General features: G+C 38.0%; 2 protein-coding genes across 7 annotated transcripts in view; one reads left to right on the top strand and one right to left on the bottom strand.

Annotated features, from left to right (window-relative positions):
- The window catches only part of AKAP7 (A-kinase anchoring protein 7), a 92,701-nt gene that overhangs the window by 46,412 nt on the left and 22,741 nt on the right, over positions 1-23,548 (bottom strand). For all 6 annotated transcript variants that reach the window (XR_011140198.1, XR_011140196.1, XR_011140197.1 and 3 more), the window contains exons 6-7: positions 16,739-16,851; positions 5,712-5,856 (exon numbers count right to left, since the gene is read on the bottom strand). Coding sequence is in view for 3 of the 6 variants with exons in the window: in XM_068938317.1 (XP_068794418.1) it covers positions 5,712-5,856; positions 16,739-16,851 (258 nt within the window). In the remaining 3 variants the exon portion in view is untranslated. The remainder of the gene's footprint in view (positions 1-5,711; positions 5,857-16,738; positions 16,852-23,548) is intronic.
- On the top strand, positions 9,917-12,355 carry MSH5 (mutS homolog 5). The gene has a single exon (XM_009688824.2). The coding sequence runs from the start codon at positions 9,917-9,919 to the stop codon at positions 12,353-12,355; it is 2,439 nt and encodes an 812-aa protein (XP_009687119.2).

The raw sequence follows: 23,548 nt of genomic DNA, 5'->3' as shown, positions 1-23,548 counted from the left end.
TAGTAAATTTCAAAAACAGATATGACAAGCTAACAATCTGAATATATTTTGATATACTATCAAGTCTACTTTGAAACATTTTAAAACCATTTTTATAACCTAATGGAGAATATAAATATCATCATCCAAATATAGAAAATCCTAATGGACAGTAAGATTTCTAGGATGATGAGACTTAACATGCAGCAAATCCATATATAAACAAACCAATTAATAAGCTTTGTCATACAAAATCTACTACTGCATTGTGCATCTGGTAAGAGCAATACTTCACTCTTAATTTAGTTGTAGAAATTTACTAGTGAAAAATGTTTTAACAAATGCAATCACCAGTCAGTCTACAACAGATGTTTCATCTCTTGTGCAATTAGTAGTTGGCAACTGCAATTGCCTGGAAAGTACACCAATCCCTCCCATTGGAATCTATGGTGTATGTCACTCTCATTTAGGGATCCAAGTTGCTGCTTAGTGGAGCTCTAGAGTTTTTCATTATTTTCTTTTTTTTTTAATTGTTCAAATGATGAAATCAATAGAGAGAAAGGATAGGATTACTTAATTCTGCTCATGTGAAAGTTAGGACTCTCTTCTAAGCTACCTGACTCTAGGCTCCCTCTTTAAGCAGTGGAAAAAGAAAGCATTTCAAGAGAACTATTCAACTTACGTATCTTAGATTTACATCTTGCCTATCTTAGACACTTCTCAGATCTTGCCTACCTTAGGCAAACATTTTAGGATGGAATGAATTCATCCATCTGTAGGTGTCTTTCTCCCCCATTTCAGAGAGACTTTGGAAGGTGCCTAGATGGCAAGGTCGGACTAAACACCTAACTTGTACATAGTTCAACTGAAATGTAAACTGACTCACCAAATGTTCTGTTACTTAAAAAGGGATCTGTTTGAAGAATTGTTTGAGTAGCAAGGAGCATTATCTTTAACCATATTCTTATGCTTTCTTTTCCAGATAAACTAGATGCTTGCAGTCTGATATTTCAAGATTTCTACTGCTAGACTGCAGGGGTTAAGGGGAAATATAATAGCACTTCAACCTCCAGCATGACACGTATTCCAGATACATCAGCTTTGGCTGTGCAGCAAGCAAGAGTTGGCTGCTGGGTGGTTTCCACCAAGGAATTGACTTTTGTGGAAGTTTTTCCACCTCAGAGGTAGCACATAAGAAACCTGATATATAACTTTCTCCTTACGAGTCAAACAGGAAAACCTTCTCACAGTTTAAGGCTGAATGCCGCTTGGCATGTGATAATTTTCTTTCACGTGTGTATAATTCAGAATACATTAAATTATTGTAAGCACGTTTTCTTTAAAATAGAACTCTACAAAAATTTTAATGCATGGATCCTGAGGATATTTAAGTGGGATACTTAATGCTAAAGGCATACCTAACACAAGAAAATAGACATAATGCTTCCTTTGATGGGCAGTTTTCCTATTGAATGTCTTCACTGTGATATAAAGAATTGATCTGACATTCAGGTAAAGGAATATGTATTGAGAAGCTCAAGTCATTACAGGGTTCCCTGTTCTTCTTTCGTATTTCAGGTGACATACACTAGCTGCCATTAGGTGGGTTGTGTGAAGAAGGACACTTTGTTGGCCTGCTGTTTGGCTTGTTTTAAAGAACAACCTGATCTCTAACGGGGGATGAAGGCTCAACCCCATTGTCACCATCTCATCAAATTTTCACTCCTGAATACACACCCTGTGCGGCTGGCGTGCAGATGCAGAGAAACACACTGGTGTAGATGTCCGCAGGCTCTGCTGAAGACAGTGGATGTTTCTCTGTAACATAGTGTCAAAGCCCGTTTACCTATTGCACATTTCGTTGCAGCTCAGCACCTGTTTCACCTCTGTCCTTATCCAGATCAAACTTTTATGGCTCCTATATTTTTAAACATGTTTTTAAAATGCCTAGCAACCAAGCTGATATGTGTTGTAGCTTTTAATAGCAATGCTAGTATGCAGCTCTTCACTGTGTACAGATTTCTGTTTCTCTTTTAATACTAGATCCATTTCCTTTTTAGATCTTTCAATCCTATTACATGCATACCCCTGAAGTCTGGCTCAGACTCTAGGTAACAAAAAGTAAACAGCGTTTTTGTATTTTCTCTAAGCTTTCGATAGAAAAGAGAACTTTCTGAGTACAGGCATACATAGAAAGAACTAGTTAGATACAGTGCTCTGTCAGTATTATGTAACTCACAAATTTTACTATTTCTGATGTAATAATAGAACTACATTAGCTCCCTCCTGTGGTTAATTTAATACCCTTGCAACATATAGTTAATAAAACCCCAGTTTAAATCATATTTTGAAATATAATGAGTTTTTAGAAATTTATTAAAATATAGTTTCTCGTTCTCTGAAGAGAAAGACATTTAAATTCTGTTTCAAAACACCTGTTTCCCCTCTCCTACAGGCCTTACATAAATATATTAATGTTTACAAAAACAGGAAAAATAAAATGCATATATTTTGGCACACTGCATCTATGTTCATATAGCATTGAGAAAGCAGGGAATAATAATATCATACTTTCTTAATGTGGTATCAGTGAAGAACATCTATTCAAATATTATGGCCACAGAAACCAGACAGAGTACTTACATAAAAATCAGAGCAGAACTCTGTTGTAAGTTATGAAAATGATACTTTCCATAAATGTAGGCATTGTCACACCATGACTGAGTTAAAGCCAAACAAGCATCTGACTCTTGCTATGCATACCAGTTGACTGACTGCTGTTATAAACCATTTAATGGGCCTCATCTTCAAAAGATAGCTCAAAGACTGACTGTCACATTTCAGCATTTGGAATAATAAGGCAGGTTCAACAAGAATAGAGTTTTAAACAAATGTTTAGAAATGTTTAGAAAAAACATTGTCAATGTCTACCAAATATACTGCTAATAGCTTTAATTTGGAATGAGCTGTTTACCAAATTACTTAATCAGAGATAAATAATCTTAAATATTTTGAAATATATTTGTAAATAGTGGAGCCTCAACTTTACCCCAATGAAAAATTTTACACTATGTTAAATAATCATGTAAATTCTTTTTCTCTAAACATTTAGATGTTTATAAATACATATTTGAATGTACAAGCATGTGCATAAGATATTACATAGAAAACATACATTTCCTTCTTTTATCTATATATGGAGTATACACAACCAGAGATACATACATAATGATATCCATGAAGACTGAGACATACATAAGGTAATAAATATGATATACATGTACATATACATGCAAATATGTATAAATATATTTCGCTTCAATTTTGACGGATTTGCATTCTGCAATATTATTGTCACCTAGATAGGGTGACATAGACATCCTACACATTTCTTAGTTTCCACTGCAAGCAATGTTTCCTATTTGTTTTGTACAGTCTACATAATGTAAACAAAGGTGGACCTAAGTGCCAACAAAAACATTAACCAGAAAAAATATTTAGCGTTTGCAAAGTGCCTGATGTGTTCAAAGCATTGTATAGATATTGAATAATAAATCCTCAAAACACTACCTCAAGATCAAAAGCATCTCCACCTCCCATGGTGTAGATGACATAGATAGGAAACAAATTACTACAAGGCACAAAGGAAGTCATCATCAAACCCTTAAAAAGAGTCCTAGGAGTCCACAGTTTTCCATTTACAACAGTGCTAACTTTTAATATCAGTACATAGGTAAAACCGGTCCAAACAACAGGAATTCAGAGGTGGTGGTAGATGTTCATGAACACCCTAACACCACGTTGTTAGTTTTGACACAGCATTAAGAAGGAAAAAGGTAAGATCTTGAAAAGCAGCCATTTCCCATTTTTGTGCTCATCATACCTTTAAATGTTTTGCATAATTTGGAGATGGACAAAAAACCTTTACAAAAAACAGAAGTTTTCATCTTCTTGAGATTTCTTAGCCCTTAGGGAAGAAGACACGGTTTTCCTTTAAGCCGTCTACAATAGGAGAGAGTGCACTGAAGATGTTTCTCTCCAGCTAGGTGATGGAACCGATGGCCTTGGAAGATATCTCCAACATTGCATGGTTCGTCCTTTCCTTCTAAGGATATGATCATTCCTCGTTCATGAATATTTTCACTAATAAGACTACTATGCTCTGTAGTCGGAAAGGATAGATCCACTAAACGATTTGCCTGTTGGAATGCTCAACTTTTTGACATTTGTGTTAAAAAACATTTTGCTTATTATCAGAAATCTGGAAAACGTGCAAGATATGTAAGAGCAAATTTGTCATAGTCTTTAGGTAAGCATCTTTTGCTGAGGTTCCCTGTAAAAGATTTTTTATACATTTTTCCTATTGTTGGAGCAGCCATACAAGAATAGATGTTTTTTCTTAAGTAGGTCAAAGTTATATTTATTAAGACTGCCCATATTCTTGTAGAGGTGGAACTATTGCTCACTGACAACTTTCTAAATAGAGTTTTGCTCTATTTTTAAATTTCTGTTTCTAAAGAAAACAGATATAAAGTCTTCACACGGACTTTGGGTATGAATGTCAGTATGCCATGTCTTCCAGCACCACTACATTCAACCTTTGATGTGACTGCAGCAAATTTTCACATAAAAGCCAAGCTGCACCAGTACAAAGAAGATACTACACAAACTGAACTCATAAGGCCATTATCTCTTCCCTGTTACAAAGCTGACCTCTGAGATCCACCTCTACCATGACAAAGAATCTACCTAATTATGACAGGTGAAAAAGCAATGCACATGAAAAACTTTTGCAGTATTACTACTTGTCCATCTTCCCATGTCATCTGATTTCTTAATTTTAAAGTTCCCCAGGTGCAGGAATGATATTTTTTTAAAGATATTTCCAGCATATCACACAATAAATTCCTAAGTTTAAAGGGGCATTTGCATCTTAAAAAAATCCTCAGCATTCTCTATTTACTTCACTTAGTGTGTTTTAACCCATGTTGAAGTCTCCGTGTTCTTAATATGACTAATAGCAGCCCCAAGCTCCATTATCAGCTAGTGGGAATTAACCATCACAGAGAGGTTTATTATATGAGCCATCATCCCAGAGTCTCTCAGTGCACAGAACCTTCATGGATATCAACTGAAGATTGATGCATACACGACTCATGGCAGAAATAAGAAGATAAGCCTAGAATACTTATCACAGAAATCTGAAGCTTCTGTTCAGATGATGCAGGAGGCCACAATTGTAATACTTAAGACTGCAATGATCTCGGCAAGGTGTCTATACAACGTTTGAAATCTTGATGATATTCTGTTGTATCACTGAAATACTCTCTCTGTACAAATATACTCCAACTAAGGTCAGAGACATTTCACTTAGCTTTAATCATGTATAATTAGTGTGCCTAATCTAACTCAGTTACGTAGGCTGTCTTTTCGGTAAACCAAGGGAGACATGCAGCTCCAGAGGGTGATACATCTCATTTATCTTAAACACTCATTTTAGGATGGGAAGCGGAACTTCATGCTGGAGATGGATAATTGAGCATAAGCTTTAGCTGTCACTAAGAAGTGCTACACAGTGCGCCAGGAGTCCCCAAAACTGAAGGACAGACTTATGTCAGACTCTATGGGTATTATTACAAGAATTGCCTAACACACACTCCAGAAATAACGGCTTTTCAGTCATTTAACTTACAGAAGCAATTGATACAAAAGGAATATGAAGATGTACTTACCAAGAATGACAGAGGACTCACAGTAGTAGTAACCATTGGGTTGCTTTTTTTTCAGCATGGAGCAAAGATCTAGGCGGTGCAGAATTTCATCTCCAAAATAATGGCTTTTAAATTTTTCATACAGGCTTGGATCAATTTTTTTCACCTTTAAATATCAACATAAAATTCAGTTAGGCAGTCTACTAGGAGACTGAATTTTCACATTTAATTCCTACAGATTTGTTTTAACCAAATGTATAGCTAGAATGGGAAACTTCTGCTTCAAGCTGCATACAGAATCCTGAAACAATAACGTACCCAATCTTCTGTCTTACTTAAGCAGTACCCACTGCAAAACCAAAACAAGGAAACAAAAGTGGTATTAAACCTCCTTTCTACTGCTCCCTCTTCCATCCCATAGGAGACAAATCAACATACATTTACACAATGCTACAACTGCTTTATCTTCAAATGGTTTGCAACAGTCTTCATGGACTCTGTAACGAGAAATTATGGTCTCTGTCAACACTGGGCATGTTCTTACACTAAAGAATCTCAAATATTTGTCAAGGGCAATTTTCTGGGTCTTTAAAATCACCAAACAGGAAAATATGTTCCTATTTAACCAATATTAGGCATTTTTTCTCAGTAAATCTAAAAACTTATTAATATTTCTAAACCTACCCTATTAAAAAAAAAATTAGCTCAATCCTAATTACAAACAATAATGACTTACAATATCAGCATCATTAGGTAGTGTTAAATACATGAAGTGAAACAAAATAAATATACTACTAGGCTGTATTCAGAAAATATCATTTTAAGAGTTTAATGCTGCTCATTGCATTTCAATAACAACAGAACATCTGTGTAATAATTAGATAATTTATCCTTCAGTCTACCCCAAAATAAGGCCATTTGCTTTTTAAAAATTGCTATTGTATCCTTTCATCTCAATGTTATGCTTAGCCATTTCTTGTGATGCTTCACTCACAATTACTCACATGCAGTATGTGCTCACTGATGGTATCCCTACTGAGAGCTTTTACTCAGGCAAAAATTCATTGACTACAGAAGCACTCCGCTTGAGTAAGTACCTCAACATTTCATTCTCTGACCCCTAAACTTATAATTTACTTGAGGTCAGAAATATTCTTCCATTTGCTTCATCTCTGAAATGATGACATCTAGTGGTTGACGGTTTTAATTTCTGGTATATAATCTTCAGAGTCTACATTTATTTAATACTTATTTCCATTATCAAAAATGTGATATTGTATGGCTACATTAGTCCTTAAGGACTAAGGCTATTTTGAAATAAAATCATCATTCTCTGTTCTTTGGATAGCAGTTCTTTGAAATGCATTTTAGTAATAAAAAAGACCTTTTCAGCCAAGAATACGCTTGTCAAGATGTGAAGTCTTAAGTATTCATGGAATAAGATGAGAAAAATATCAAGATCACCACTTCATGCTCCAAAAATAAATAGCATTTACAAAAGGCGGGGGATGCTGCTTGTCAGAAACACATTGGTGATGTGTGAATCAAACGCTGAATGCTCAGGAACCAAGTTATGCTTGTGATGTACTACTGAGAGATATTTGGAAAAGCAGTCATGGGAACACCGAATGATATTTTTAGTATCTCGGAGCAATTTATGGAGCCCCGTTTGCAGTGGTTGCAACGAGATGCTGATGGCAAAAGGATGTAACAATGCAGATGTGTGGGCAGGTTGCAGCTCATTTCTTATTTCAAAGGGTCTGGAACAGTGCAGATGAAACAGAAGAGTTGTTCCCACATGGGAAATTATAGGTGCCGATTATGGCAATACGCTCTGATCAGGTGAGAGTGAGAAACGGAGCACGTGAGAGGCTATTGGAAACACTTGCTGCTGAAGGGGTAGAAGGAATACACCTACCTCTTGAAAGAAGCACTGTAACAAAAAGATACCTGCAACGGGACACAATAGCACAGGCCTGGAAAGCGGTGTTGCATGTGCAACTCTTGCAAGATTGTCAGGGCACCAAGGGACCTATACCTGGCAGTCCTGTCACGTATCTCATCTGCACATCTTCTGTGTGCCGCTGGGGAAACATGCAGGCTGCAGTCACCAGCCGATGGTTACACCCTCCAGCTGCAGGGAGTCGCTGTGGCCTCTGCTAGCTGGCAGCTGGGCAGCGCTTGGCGCTTCGTGGGATTATGGGCATGGTGGTGGGAGGCACTAACATGGCAGCAAAGTGAGGGTGCCCCAACACTGATGGCAAGCAGCTTCAATATCCATGCCGTGGAGACCCACAGCAAAAATGCCCATGCCAAGCAAATTCACATCTGCCAGCACCACGCGTCCAGCTTTTGCTGGCCAGTGGGCCGGGCTGCTCATGGGGCCATCCTCCATCCTCTGTTTGCCTGACCGCCACCTCCTCTGCCCTCAGCAAGGGGCTCTGAGGGGGCCGGGGGACGGAGGTAGCGAGCAGCTCCTGGGGAAGGAGGCAGGAGCTGGCCCAGCCTGCAGCGCACCCGAGGGCAGGGGTGCCCCGTTCAGCTGGGAGGACCAGATAGGAGATTCAGGGCCGGTTGCCTGCCTCCAGGGAGAAGGGATTTGCTCACGGGGGAGGGCTGGCGGGGCCGGCGGGGCCCCGTGGCAGGGGGCTGGGGCCGGGAGGGCTGTCTCTCTGCCCCGCGGCGGTTGCTAGGCAGCGGTGCGGGGAGAGCCGCCATGTCGTGGCGGGGCCAACGGGGGCCGAAGGCGGCGCTGGCGTGACAGGATCTCGCCCAGGTGAGGAGCTGAATAGCAACTGCTATTGCTAATAGGACTACTAAGCAACCGGCAGAAGGAAAGGAAGACAGGAGGGCGAGATAAACTTTTGGCCTGCTGGCAGCATCAGCAGCTGAGAAGAGCTGCCCAGTCTGTGAGCGAGGAGGGTGAGTGGAAGGGAGGAAGAAATGGGAGGAGGGTAGGAAGCAGCAGGGTGTGTGAGGGCGATTTTGGTTGATCCCTGAAACAGTATTTTGTGTATTTTTATAGAAACTGGTATTATGTAGAGGTGCTGCATATATACAGGGCTAAGACACTGAATGGACAACCAGTTTATGCTGCTGCACCTTTGTGAGCAGCTGCGGTTGATGCATGTCGATATCCCATTCCTCTGAGGAAGGATGATTTTGTATGCACATGTATGTATGTGCATGTACACTATTGTATTCATGAGTGTTTGGGCATACACCCAGTGAAGCTGGAGCACACTTCTCTGAACGACAGCTAAGAATTGCAGAGCTGTCGAGGTTGGCAGGGACCTCTGGAGATTGTCCAGCCCAACCTTCCAGCTCGCACGAGCAGGTTGCTCAGGGCTGTGTCCAGTCAGGCTTGAGTAACTCCAAGGATGGAGACTCCACAACGTCTCTGGGCAACATGTATCCAGTGTTTGGTACCCTTCCAGTAAAAAAGCCTTTTCTTATATGTAAGTGGAATTTCCTGTGTTTCAATTTGCGTCCCTTGCCTCATTCCCTTTCACTGGGTACCACTGAGAAAAGAGTCTGGCTCTCTCTTTACTCCCCTCCATCAGGTATTTACACACAATGACAAGATCGCCTCTGAGCCTTTTCTTCCTCAGGCTAAACAATCCCAGTTCTGCCAGTTTCTCAGATGTGAAATGCTCCAATCCCTTAATCATCAGCAGAAGGCTGACACAGTGAATTTTTACCTTTACAGTGTTGTTTCCATAGCCTACTACAATTGCAGCATGATATTAGATACCAGTTTGGATTAGATATTAGATATGAGACTAGAGTAATGACAATCCATGCAACCTGAAGACAGACAGGACCTATTATGGTTGAACTTTCAGCTCAGCACCAAAAGGTGGTTTTACGTTTCTCACACTATGGGTTGCAACACCAAGTGTTTAACAGAAGGATTCAAGAGCCTTGGGAAGGGTTTGAAGGGTAAGACACTACTTACAAAAATATAGGATACATAAGAACCCTATGCAACTATCCCAAAGTTGCTGGTAGTTAGCTCGGTTACAGTTTGCTTGGAAGCAAGATACTGCTGTAGTTTTGGCTGCATCTTCACTTGAACTGGTAACATCCAACCACCTTTAATTTCTAGCAGCACCTTAGTTTCTCCAGGGTTAGAAGAAAAAGTGTTAACCTGCTGTTATTAATTAAAGTCCTGTTCTCAGGAATTTCTCGATGAGCTGTGAACAAAAATATCCTTCTCCAACAGAATGAGTGCCACATCAGCCACCAGTTGTCTCCTGCCACCACTGCTTGTGCCTGAACAAGAAGAGGATCAAGAGCGTTCTGAGGCATATATGTCTGTTCTGTGGTTTGCAGGGCAGCTTGCAATCACTTACTATGACACAGAAGATTGCTCGGTTTACTTCATGCCTGACACACCTGATAACGAAGACCTCAAACTACTGCAGAAAGCGATTGGGGAAGTTCTTCCTCAATGCATAGTGACCAGTGCAAAACAGGACCAGAACATTGCCAAATTCCTGACCAACCTAAGGGATACGGCTGATGATAAAGATACAAGAAAACCAGAAATTGTCCTGTTTCCTAACATAGATTTTGGCCTAGAAGTCAGCAAGCAACGGATCCTATCCAGGCAATTTCCATTTATCCCAACTCATATGACCGCAACAGAGAAAATTCTCTACTTGTCCTCAATCATTCCTTTTGAGAGCCCACTCATGATACGAGCACTAGGGGGACTCCTGAAGTTCCTCGACAGGAGACGGGTTGGAGTTGAGCTAGAAGAAAACACTGTTGCAGTTCCTATTTTGGCCTTTAAAAAATTTGTGCTGTCAGATATTGTGAATATGGACCAAGACACTTACTGTGTCCTGCAGATATTTAAAAGTGATATCCATCCTTCTGTGTACAAGCTGTCAAGTGGATTAAAAGAAGGATTCAGTTTATATGGGATTTTAAACCGTTGCAGGTGCAAATGGGGAGAAAAACTGCTGAGGCTGTGGCTTACACGACCTACTCAGAACTTGATAGAGCTGAACAAACGGCTAGATGTTATCCACTTCTTCCTACTGGCTCAGAACCATGAAACTGTTCTCACCCTTCAAGATTGTCTCAAGAATATAAAAAATGTGCCTCTTATTCTAAAAAGAATGACTCTTTCCCACACAAGAGTTAGTGACTGGCAAGCACTCTATAAGACAGTGTACAGTGCTGTGTGCCTCAGAGACACGTGTCGTTCTCTACCCAGCACTATTGAACTCTTTCAGACTATATCACACGCGTTCACCGATGATCTGCACTACATTGCCAGTCTAATCAGCAAAGTGGTGGACTTTGAAGGCAGCATCTCAGAGAATCGCTTCACTGTTAGACCGAATGTGGATCCCACCATTGATGAAAAGAAACGAAAGCTAATGGGGCTGTCAGACTTCCTTACAGAAGTGGCCCGGAAAGAACTGGAGACCTTAGACAACCATATTCCTTCCTGTTGTGTGATCTACATTCCTTTGATTGGGTTTCTTCTCTCCATTCCACGGCTACCAACTATGGTGGATAAGAATGACTTTGAAATTGAAGGCTTGGACTTCATGTTCTTGTCAGAGGATAAACTGCACTACAGAAGTGCTAGGACTAAGGAACTAGACAGCATGCTGGGTGACTTGCACTGCGAAATAAGGGACCAGGAAACACTTATCATGCACCAGCTACAGACAAAGATCCTGGAGAAGTCTGAAGTGCTTAACAGTGTAATTGAGTACACAGCACACCTAGATGTACTACTAGCTTTGGCAGTGATGGCCCGGGAGAATGCCTACTGCCGGCCACACTTTACTCGCCGCCATGGCTTCCACATCAAGGATGGAAGGCATCCACTTATGGAACTATGTGCAAAGACTTTTGTGTCCAATCCTGTGAACAGTGGCGAGGCTACTGGACGAATAAAGATCATCACAGGGCCTAACTCATCTGGAAAGAGCGTCTACTTAAAGCAAGTAGGTCTTATAATATTCATGGCTCTAATTGGCAGTTATGTCCCTGCAGCAGAGGCTGAGATTGGAGCAATTGATGGGATTTACACCAGAATCCACAGTAGGGAATCAGTTTCTGTAGGGCTCTCCACTTTCATGATTGATCTCAATCAGGTTGCCAAGGCAGTAAACAATGCTACAGAAAGGTCCTTGGTACTTATTGATGAGTTTGGCAAAGGAACCAACACAATGGATGGCCTCTCCCTTCTAGCTGCTGTACTGAGGTACTGGATCAGTCAAGGAACCCAGTGTCCACAGGTCTTTGTCTCCACTAATTTTCACAGTTTAATGCAGCTAGAACTCCTACCAGACACACCTCTTCTGCAGTACTTGACCATGGAGACTCACCAAGATGGAAATGAGTTGATTTTTTTCTATCAGGTCAAACAGGGCATATCTACAGTTAGTCACGCTGCCAACATTGCTGCCTTAGCTGGAATGCCAGCCAAAATTATTGAAAGAGGAGTGGAAGTATCAGAACTGATTCGCAGTGGAAAAGCTATCGAACGTATTGATCATCCTTCAAAAGGGGAACAGATGAAAAGATGCAAGGCTCTTGTGGAAAAGTTTATTTGCTTAGACCTTGATGATCCCCATGTGGACTTAGAAGACTTCATACGTAAAGAGGTGCTGCCTTCTGCCACCTCAGTTCTGTAACAGAGGTATGCATATGAGCATGGATTACATGGTATCTACCATGTTCGGTAAGAGAGTTTGGTATCTTATAAGAATAATCACTATGACTAACACCTCACGACACATTTAGCCTGTAAAAAAAAAATGCTTGTAGTATATGTCCTTTCTTTTTCTTGTTTAAAACAAGTACTATAGCTATACATGTTTAAGATATGGCAAGATATGGCATTTTATTAAGTGCTACCAAAGCAGGAAGGCTGAAACTCAAAGATCTTTTATTCTCTTCCAGTTGCTGGATCACCTGAAACCAGTTTATGCCCCTGCTTACTGTTTAGATCCTAAGATCAAAAAAAAAAAAAAAAATCACAAAACTGTTCTTATGAGACTGTGAAACTGAAGTGTTTTTTGTTTTTATCCCCAAAGTGATTGTTTCAGCCATTTTAGGATCAGCATCAAAAAATTCTAAATAAGCATGTGCCGCCACCTCCCAAATCAGCAAGTAACAGTTGTCACAATACAAACCAGTGAAGTAGAGGCTGATAAATGGAAATACAGAGAGGTTCAATGATCTCTGTGGCTTTTCTTATACGTGCATTTCTGTTCAAAATGGCAGAGACACCAAGAATTATTATAAAAAGAATGTTGGCAGTCATTCTTTTCAATCAGATGGGACTGATAAGAGGAAGTGCTTTGGTTTTACTGAGGGGAATCACTCTCTTCCCATTATGCATGTTCTGTATGAGAAGACTACATATCTATACCATATAAGTATACATAAAAAAACAAAATTACAAGTCTAGGAAACTTGAGAACTATACAAGGGATGTAAGATAGAAATTGATGGGGTTAAAGGAATAATACCAGAAGGCAAGGATTCCATTGCAACTTCTCCTGCCAGTGCAAAGGATCTTTATTCAAAACAGCATTCAATGAATGAGCATGCAACAAATATTCACAAATAAATTTACGATGCAGCAAGAGCACATACACATATATAATTAACACAGAACTAACAACCCTTCCTGCAATGGGTTAACTGCCTGAACTTTCATGTCTAAACAAGACAGAACAGACATCAGATGGCTAACTTACTGTCTGACTGTCAAAACTTCCTATAACCGCTTGTTGAATGTCTAATAAAAGACATGAGCTACATTTTCCTTGGGCTGCATTTGATTTCAAGAAGCCAAATATATTAATGTGAGAGAAAATTTATACAGGAAAAAAGTAATTAACTTCACTATTATCAACACTAAAAATCTTATCTGCTTGGTATGCCTAGTGGATGGTGGTAAGAAGATGAATATGACTGACTGCACATCAAAAAGATTTTTATTCTGACAGAGCTTTGATTCTGATTCAGTGTAGAATTTTCTGCTTTATGATGTGCTATAATACTACAAAATAAGTAACTCATGCTATCTTGATATGAAACTGGAAGAGCGACAAAAGTTTAACACAATTTACATAAAAATATAATAATAAATCACTGAATCACACAATTACTGCTACTTCCAGTTAAATTATAATAATACTATCTGCATAATAATATCCAAGGTCTTGACAATAATACCATTGCAGTTGAAAGGTAACAGTGAATCAGGCCTTGTACAACACTGTAAGTGTTGCAATTACAAACAGATTCTTACTTATATATTCTCATTTACTCATTATATACACAGCATTCTACAGGTATACTCTATAGAAGAATATAATATATTAAATATCCATAAATGATATTTTTGGCATATTTCCTTGTCAATCTCTGCCTGGCCTAAGGATATATGGCTTATTAATTAAGTAGAAGCCATCAGAGCAATTCAACTGTCAGTCGTCTTCTATTTATGAAATCCATTTCATAGTATTTGCAGTTCTGTCAGCGCTATGTATCAAAGAATCTCAAAATGTCATACAGCATTTTTCAAGTACGCTTTACAACACTCCCTGAAAAAGATATAGCCTGGATGAATGAAAAGCGGAGGGGTTGTAACTGACCTACAGTCATGTAGCAACATAGTGAGGGGAGCAGGAATAGAAATACTATCTTCAAGTGCAAAAAAAATTACTACTTTAACTATGTTCTTTGCATAGAAGACATGATACCAAACCAAGATTCTTATTATTCCAACAATAGACTGTGGAAAAGGCTGAGCTTGTGCAAGGAAGCTATCTCACTTTAATCTCCTTCCATAAGGATATCTACTGGTAAACTGTACCTTCTAATTTTGGAGATGTTTTCACTAAATGCTTTTGATCTCAAATGAACAGGAAGAATGAGCTGCTCCTACTTCTGAGCAATTCAAGTTCTTTCTCTAACCTGAGAACCTGAAGGGGAAACAATAACTCATAGACAGCTTTCTCACTCACATTTTCTCAAATTTTTATCCTTTATTAATTACTGTCCAAGTTTTTTGCATTTACATTTCTTCTATTTTTAGCTTAATATGCCTTCAAAGTGGAAAGGTGACCTCTTGAGATTTTTTTATTTATCTTGAATTCTCAAAAACTTCTCTGTAAATATCAGTAATACTTCGAGAAAGTAAAAACTGTTCAGCATATATGCCTCTCAAAAAAGCTTACACACTTATTAAGGTTTGAAAACCAGAACATTTTTTTCCTTTTTTCCCCAAAAATAAATTATGGTGGAATTTAGATGTCATTATGAGGAAGGTGGCTTAACTGACTCTTGCTTCAAGTTAGAAAACTCACATTTTTAAAAAGTTAGTATAGCTATGAAACTATAGCTGTTAACTATATTTTTGTTCTAGTTGCTCTTTTATATGCTCTTCCTAGTGTAATCTTCCGCCATCCCCCGCTTTGTTTTTCATACTGCTGTATTATCTGATAATGCAATTAAATAGTATGTTAAAATGTACTATTAAAAAAGTTATTTCTTTTGTTTTATGCTTTTATTTATTACGTATTCAGTAATAAATAAAACTATCTCACTATATACATGAACACAATGAAACAAGAAATGATTGTAAAGACTGATGCTTACCCCAGATAGGGGACTGGCAAGGCAATATTCCCAATAAAATTACTTATAGCTATTTAATACATCATATTTTTTCTACATATTGTATCTTAAGAATACTATACACGTTCTCCAGCATTATGGAGGACTAAGGAAGATGATTTGGAATGACATTGACCTGGTTCTGTCACTAGCAGTGAATACTAGAACATAAAAAAACATATATCCTGGCCAATAGTTCATGCAAGGCAGATAAATGTGAAAAAGAGAAAAAAAAGAAAGAAAAGGAAAGCTGTGGCTTTTTTTAAATGAGCGTTTTAAAAAGCAAGCTGATACTTAATACAATCAAAAACTTATGTGAGCTTACAATCTTAAGAGCTATGACATAATCTACAACTTGTGGACAAGTCCTTATTTCTGTTTCAAAGTGAGTATGTGCTAGGCCCTCAGAGTCTTCTGATGTATCTCACTGTATGCTTCCAACTAATTTCACAATAACTGATTTCACAATTCTATTTAATTAACATTTGCACCTTTAGTACTTTTTAAGTTTGGTTATTTCCAATGTAATTTGTAATTATTTTTCCTTAAGATTTGTTATTAAGAGAAAAATATTAAATTTGAAATGTCTACATTATGTATTTTAATTTACTATTATTTTTTAAAAGATATTTCTTCAAGAATTACTTTTCTGACCTTCTGTAGAGGGTCACATTAAGCATTCTACACAGTGACAGTAAATACACTTTATGTAGATATACCATATATTAAACAACATAATATACATGTTAAATTAGTATGAAATTAGGACCTAGATATATTAGCATTTTTATATATTTCTCATTCTCATTTCTATGTACTCGTGTATTTTTCTTGTCAACAAAGCTAGTAAGTAGTCAAGAGAGAATGTCCTGTAAGAGAATATAGATGATGTGTTTCATCGTTACTCTGGAATTCACCAAAGCATTTATTCAATGAAGAGAAAACCGACAGTCTGCATATTGTGCATAATTCAAGTATGAATTCTATTATTTGCTTGTACATTTTCTCCCATACAGTAGCAAAAGAAAATTATCCAAACAAATTCCTTGCCTTTTATGAGTACATAACTTATATCCTAATATTAATTCCTTAATTTTGAATGAGTACTTTCATCCTTCGGCCTTGTATAGTTTCATACAAGAAAATAGACCATGATTTTACTGTTCTGAGAATATCAAGAGTAGTAACCTACAGTAAGCACAGGACTACAGTGTTTATATAGTACATGTACTAATTATTTTTTCTAAAGTATTAGCATTTTAAAGTCTTACCTCTTCAGCTGGTTACAAAGCAGTAAAAACTATGATGCTGTAACATAAGCAACTCATTTGTCTCCAAATTAAACTTCCTGGATTGCTGCTGAGCAGTATGAAATGTGAGCTCACCTGCTTACGTAGCTTTGGTGATTTGGACAGCTTCATGAAGGTCAGATGGGGTTTAAAAGCTCTGTCTTCTCCTGCCAAGATGCCCTTTTCTTGAAATATTGTCTTTATAGTCTCTAGTGGTGAAAAGAAAATAGAGGCACCAAGACATTATACGACAGAATGCTTAAAAATGTGCTTCCAACTGTAATATGAGTCGCAGCCACTCCACATGAAAAAACAAGTACTAAACAGCAGAGAGACTTCTGGTTAAGTTCAAAGGTACATGTTATTTCACGTGAAAATATTCTTATATTTGTAGTTAACAAGGGTCACAACTTTGGCTTTATTAAAAAAAATGGATATTAAAAAGCAGCCTGTGCTAATGTCTGCTTTTGCTATCAGATGAGGAACTTAACTCCTGAACAATTTTAATGTGATCATCATTGAAAGAGTTTGGCAAACTTCTGGAAAAGTGAATATATAACAGAATTTTCCATCTTCAAGAATACTATTCTTTGCCAAATTCTATCATCTGTATGTGGGTAATCGCCCACTTAGATGAAAGGAATTCTCATTGAAAGCTATAACATCTAGCCTTAAACTTGCATGGCAGAGTTTGAGAATATACCAGATACGCTGAAGTTGGATGGGTTTCATTATGTTTCTTTAAGCTTCAATGTCGCCTTACAAGCGCATTTCCTATTTTGAATGTATACTTTCAAAAATACATAAACTATACAAAAATATGTCTACAGCCAAGGTCAAAGAAACTCTACTACACTGACCTAGTTTACTATTTCCCAACTCATCTACCCAGAGCCATGCAACGTTTCATTTTTTAGAAATAAATTTCAGTATGATGTTTGAATTATGCTCCTTATTTCTGTTATCTGAAATACTTTGAATGAAAATACTGTGCTGACATTTTGAAAAAAATATTTAGATAAAATTGATAAATCCTGTGGCAAAATTAATACTGTGATAAGTAGAATATGGAAGGAAAATTAATGACCCAAAGGAAATTAATGACCCAAACGCCATCTCTTAGGCAGGCTCACTTGAAAATTTTCTTTCAGCCTTCCTTCCCTACTTGTAAGATTTTGATACATTTAACGAAAAAAGAAAGGGCCCATTCTTTTTTTCTAACTCATAGGGATGCTGAAAGTAAAACTATTAAAAACTATGAAGTATTTAGACCATGGTAATAGGAGTCATAACAGTATGACAAATTCCAAAAATTACCTATCAGAAGCTGGAATTTTGCCTTTTATGTCTGGGACAGAATATATACTACATCAAAAGAACTTTGCATCTCCCCTTCTGCATAAGAACACAAGCTGTTCTAGCAGTAGTTCATTGCTGCTTCTAACAAACTGGGATGTGGAAGTTGAAATTAAGTCATTTAGTGCATGTATTTCCACGCATCCGCTGGCCAGCTTGTTTTCTGATGTTGGTAGGCTAAAAAATGTGCTGAATAAAGTATCACATTTATTTAAAATTAAAATGCCCTGTAACAAATCCAGTTTCTCGTTCCCTTTATGTGGTTCTCTTTACTGCATTACTTGGGGACCCACTGACTTCAGTGTTTCAGCAAAGGGTTAGTCTCATTAAAAACAGGTTTATGCTACCCTGCGATACTCTGACTCATGGTCTTTATTTCTCTGCCAAAGGCTCATTTTTGCCATCATGTTTTACCTCCCGTTTCTGCAACTGATATCTGTACTGCTGGAGATCTGCACTTCTCAGGGTGTCCCCCAACCCCGAAAAGAGCTTAGTGTTAGATCAGTAGTTTGTCCGTGCACATCTGATCACAGGATTTTAAATCCTTTTTTTTCCCAACAGAGTAGACTGATCATACGGTACTATAGATGTGTGCTACAGTGGAAGAATAGGGTACCTACATTTTACAATGTGGAGCAGCAAGCACATTGCCTGCATGTCTTCATTTTATGATAAATAAACCACTTCATTTAATATCAGCTTCTATTTAACCTTCCAAAGTTAATCTTTTTTTAATACCTCGCAATTCTAATCAAGAAAAAAACAATGAAAAATTGGGTCAGGGAGGGAAGAAAATATAACTTTAGAGAAAGATTGCAGGTTTAAACTGAACATATCTATGTGAGCATGCACACACATTCCCATGGTGATCAGACTTGACCTTCTCCCACACCTTTGTCATGGCAGCCTGTTACTAAAAATCATAGGCTCAAAAGATCAGCCACGCTCGCTAGTACAACAGATGGTCCCCAGTCTTGTAGGATTTCACACTTAGAGGAAGTGTGGCATTGTACTGGTTAAGGTGACTTGCAACATAATTACCACAACATTCCTTTCTCCAAAGGTACTGAAAATGAAAATAGATACAAGGAGATAAAGGGAAAAACAAGAAAAAAAAGGAAGATTAAATGATAATGTAATGCTATTAATAACATCTATGCAGTCCTTTGAAGAAGTGGTCACAAGACGGGTTTTAAAAGAACCGGGGAAGGAAGCATTGCTGTTGCGAGCAAGAGAAAGTTCCAGGCTTAAGCGACAGCATGAAAGTGGATGATGAAAGTGGAGTTTCACATGATGGTGAAAGTTTGTGATGAGAACTGCCTAAGCTGAAAGAAGTTAGAGGTGAGTGACAAGAACAGGAAACAGACAAAGTCCACACGTATTCAAAAATGAGGATCTGACATCTTTTCCTCAAACATTACTAGCTAGACTGAAAATCAAGAAAGATCTCTGATCAGCCTCGGGCTGCCCAATGTTTGCAGCTTCAAAGTGCAACCTAGAAAAGTTAAGGCTATTTTTACAAGCTTAATGACTTCCTGGAACAAATTTTTGGGCTGCTTTCAGTCCATCTTTTATGCAATTTGAAGTACTCTACAACACCACTTTCTTCCTTATTTTTATAACGTCAAAATTACTGGATGTCATCTGCATCTCTTACATTGGATGCAACTGAATCCGTTAGACAACTGTTTCCCCATAATTAGACTTGAAACGTGACATACGAAAGTTACTCACTCTGCTCCACTCTACACTGGAAAGGCTCAAAAATTCAATAGCTAGATCAATACAGAATGATTCAAAGAAAAATTGCACACAGTCATATTCCATAATACAGGTAGCCATTTTCTTTTCCCAGATTTCATTAGAAATAAAATACAGAAAACTACTATGTATGCACATTTTCTTCAAGGCTGTTATTTTCTACTTGTCTCTAAACCATGTTCCCTCAATTAAAAAAAAATTAAATTTAGAAACAACAGTTTCTCTCTTTATCAAAAAAAATTTACTTCTGTTTCTTTGCACTTGAAGTTGAAAACACAGAGGAGGCTAAGCATAAATCACTTACACTTTTTATTACAACTTCATCATGTCACATAAAAAATTTGTTACTTCACTGTTTTTCTTTTTAAAGAATATTTTGCTGGCTATCAACTAGTTGAAGTTTGGGGTTTCCAAAGAAGCTCTTCTGATCATCCTGACTTTCCTAATAGCACACAACATAAGCACTCACAAAGCCTCACACGGCCCCCTTCCAAGCAGTGGTTCCAATCAGAGGTTAGATTTTTCACAACTGCAATTATAAATCACTAGAGGTGAACACATTAAAAAGATGATTTTAGAATATATGTTATGCCAGAACATATAATCAAACACTGCATCAAGCACCACACTCTCTACCACCTTACTGTAACGTTGTTACGAAGGACAGTGTCAGACTGAGCAGTATCTCTGACTGCTGCCTGACAAAAAAAACTATCAACTCCTAAACAACTCAGCAATTCCCAACCTCTGATGAAGCAGACTGGTGGCTAAGCCAAATTCACCATGCTCATGGTGCTGGGCATTTTTCTCTGCAGGACATAAGAAAAGGAAAAGCCTTGTCTTCCACCTCTCCACAAGAAAAGTGACTATTTTTACATACATACACCCATCACTACTAACATTTCTCCACAAAACAGTCAGGTTTACACTGTGCCTACTGGTAGGCAACAGTCCAGACAATTTCCCAGTGGTTCTTCCACTGTTATTTGGTTATATATGGCTCAGGCTTTTGTACAGTGAGTGAACCACACCACTGACTATACATGAGTGAGATATATGGCTATTTCAACCACGTATCAGCAGTACGGGTGGGCTGTTCTCTACTCTCCAACCTCATACAAGTATACAGAAGAAAGATGTGCTCATTCATAAAATGCAGTTCAAGGAGCGGCGGACCAAGTAATCCCCAGTTGTTCACTTGGATGCAAATACTTGCATAAGGTAAGCGTTACAACACAAACAACGCTGCTGTGAAGACTTAAAGTACTAGGCTGAAGTAGAAGCTTACGTAGGGCTTGTTAATGAATCTTAGTTCTCTCACTGGCTTTAATTCATTCCAAAGCTTTCTAAATGTTCATCACTATCACACAAGAAGCAAGTGAAAGTACCTTCTTTTAAATAGCAAAAACAGATCTTAGTGCTTCATTTTAATACGGTATTTGTCATAGCTACTGTTGTTCAGTCTTTAGCAGTAAGGAATAATGTAACTGAAATCCAAAAGCACTTGTTCCCCTTGCGTTCAGAGGACCGCAGGACTTTCCATTTTTAGCATTAAAAAACAAATGTTGAGATCACTAATGGGAGTTTTAGAGGAATGAAGGCAAGGAAGGTAGTGAACACCACGTCCAGTTTCATTAAATAATACAGCAGTGCTCAGCAGCCTTTAATCAGGCTCAGGTTTCCCCATTATCTTATATATTCTGTACAAGCAGAGGGATGTTAATACCCAAAAATATAATTATCAAGAAGGAGAAATTAAACTGCAGATTCAAAACCAGACATGCACATTGTTAGTTCATTTTATCTTTGTCACGCACACAATTACAGTGAGAATAAAACCCATAATGAATGTCAAGGTGCAAAGATAAAATGCTATGACAAATTAAGATATTTCAATCTCTCTATTACTTGCAAGTTGAACAAGTTACTTGCAATGATTTAAAGCTTTGCTTCCAATCCCACCTGACTGCACAGGTGCACAGAAAATTAGAGGTTCCTGTTTGACATTTACAAACTGGGTAATTAAAAACAACACCCTCCTGTACGGTTTCCTTTGCCTTATGAACAGACCCACCACTTAATTCCTGCTGCCCGACTTTATTTTTATTAAACTCTTATTCTTCCCTTCAAATTTGCCCTCTCCGTACCTTGCTGAAAATGCCCTTATTATAGAGCCAAATCACATTTTTCTCAGTAAAATGAAAAGATTTTTTTCCATCCTTTTTTTTCGGACTCCTTCCACACTGTTGATCAAAATTTCAAGACCTTGCCTGAACATGTGTAGTAGAGCCAAAAGGTAAGAAAGGTACTGCAATACTGTACTCCTGCCCAGGTCTCTGTCCACGCTCCATGCCCTTACATATCTACTTCAGCCTCTTTTGCTTGCCGTGTGATCCACAAAAGAAGTGTAAGCTAAGAGATTTGATAATAGCACAGCGTTTAGTGCTTTCTTAGTTGCGCGAGTGCATTAAGTTCAAGAGCACATTGTATTTAACAACTATTCCCTGCTGGAAGTACAAACTTTTAAAGCTCTCTGTTGTTAAAACAGGCCTTAATGCTAATTGTTTATTTGCATTAAAATGTTTGCCCCTGCTGTCAGCATCTATCTAGTGAAGGAGCCCAAAATGAATAAAACTGTTACGTAGGACAAAGTTTAGTTAGAAAAGGTTGCATGCAGAAAACTGCATAGAGTCTATCAAAAGGTACGAACAGTGCTGAGGTCTAATATGATCAGTGTGTAGGTATCTTGGATCTTCCAGTGAAATCAATTAAAAAGCGGGTGCTTTCTACTGGTTATATGCCTCAACATGATCTACTATGTAAGTATTTGCTGACATTGATAAGCACATTTTTGAGACAGCAGCACATTGCCGCTTATTTTAAATTTTAAAGTAGGCTGCTTTTGCTATGGATGAGCCAAGTTTCTACACAGCCCATTAGAGTTCTGCTACCTATACTAGTTGGAACTGTAATTAATGGAACATGGACTAAAAGAAGAAAGTTTATATATATCACAGCAGTACATTTTCAATACAAATTATAATGGATTTGGAATAACAGCTGTTTGTTCACTTTGTACAAATCAGTTCTTTCAATGGAAAACTACAAGTGTTTTGAGTCCTCAATTTATACATCATATGAAATGACTTAAGAGCACCTGACAAGAAGCAAAGCTCATTTATTCTACCTTCAGGTATCCGGAACTGAAATGCCTAGATTAAATGATTTCTCTGGGCTTCCTAAAGTCAACACAGAGAGACAGATTCTGAGCATAATACACCTCACCCTAAATTAGATGCTAAATGTGTGGTTTCATAATCTTTAAAGAATCGCAGGAACTACCACTGCTGCTGAAAGCGAGCGTTCCTCTCTAGCCCCACGGATGCCACTGCTCCTTTCTCTGGTGTTGACATTCATGCGGCTTTTCAGTAAACTCGATTGGCATACTGAATAGGTTAAAAGCTATCTGGTAAAGGAAAAAGGTTAATTTAACCACAACTGCATTCCTCATGTGGCCACACAAATCCCCAGCACCACAAAAGGGGTGGAATTGCTTTGGTTTGGTAGTAAGACCAGTTTATGCCTGGGTAAAGCTGTAACATATCTCTAGCAAAAGATAGGCAGTATGCATTTCTCTCTAGTGACTGTTAAGAAAACCTACTTAGCAAGATTAGACTAACTGCCACTTTTATAACCTAAAGTTATAGGAGATGACTAGTTAGGTATGCTATATGTCTTTCCAGCACAGTCCTAACTATATTAAAATATTTAACCCAAAATATCTGCATT

This window comes from Struthio camelus, chromosome 3, assembly GCF_040807025.1.
Source record: "Struthio camelus isolate bStrCam1 chromosome 3, bStrCam1.hap1, whole genome shotgun sequence".
Classification (NCBI taxonomy): Eukaryota; Metazoa; Chordata; class Aves; order Struthioniformes; family Struthionidae; genus Struthio; species Struthio camelus.
The sequence above is the reverse complement of the archived record's forward strand: the minus strand, read 5'-3'. Positions and strand labels throughout refer to the sequence as shown.

What these genes read in the sequence shown, in the direction of transcription:
- MSH5 (XM_009688824.2), top strand. Translation starts at nt 9,917, where the DNA reads ATGAGTGCCACATCAGCCACCAGTTGTCTCCTGCCACCACTGCTTGTG.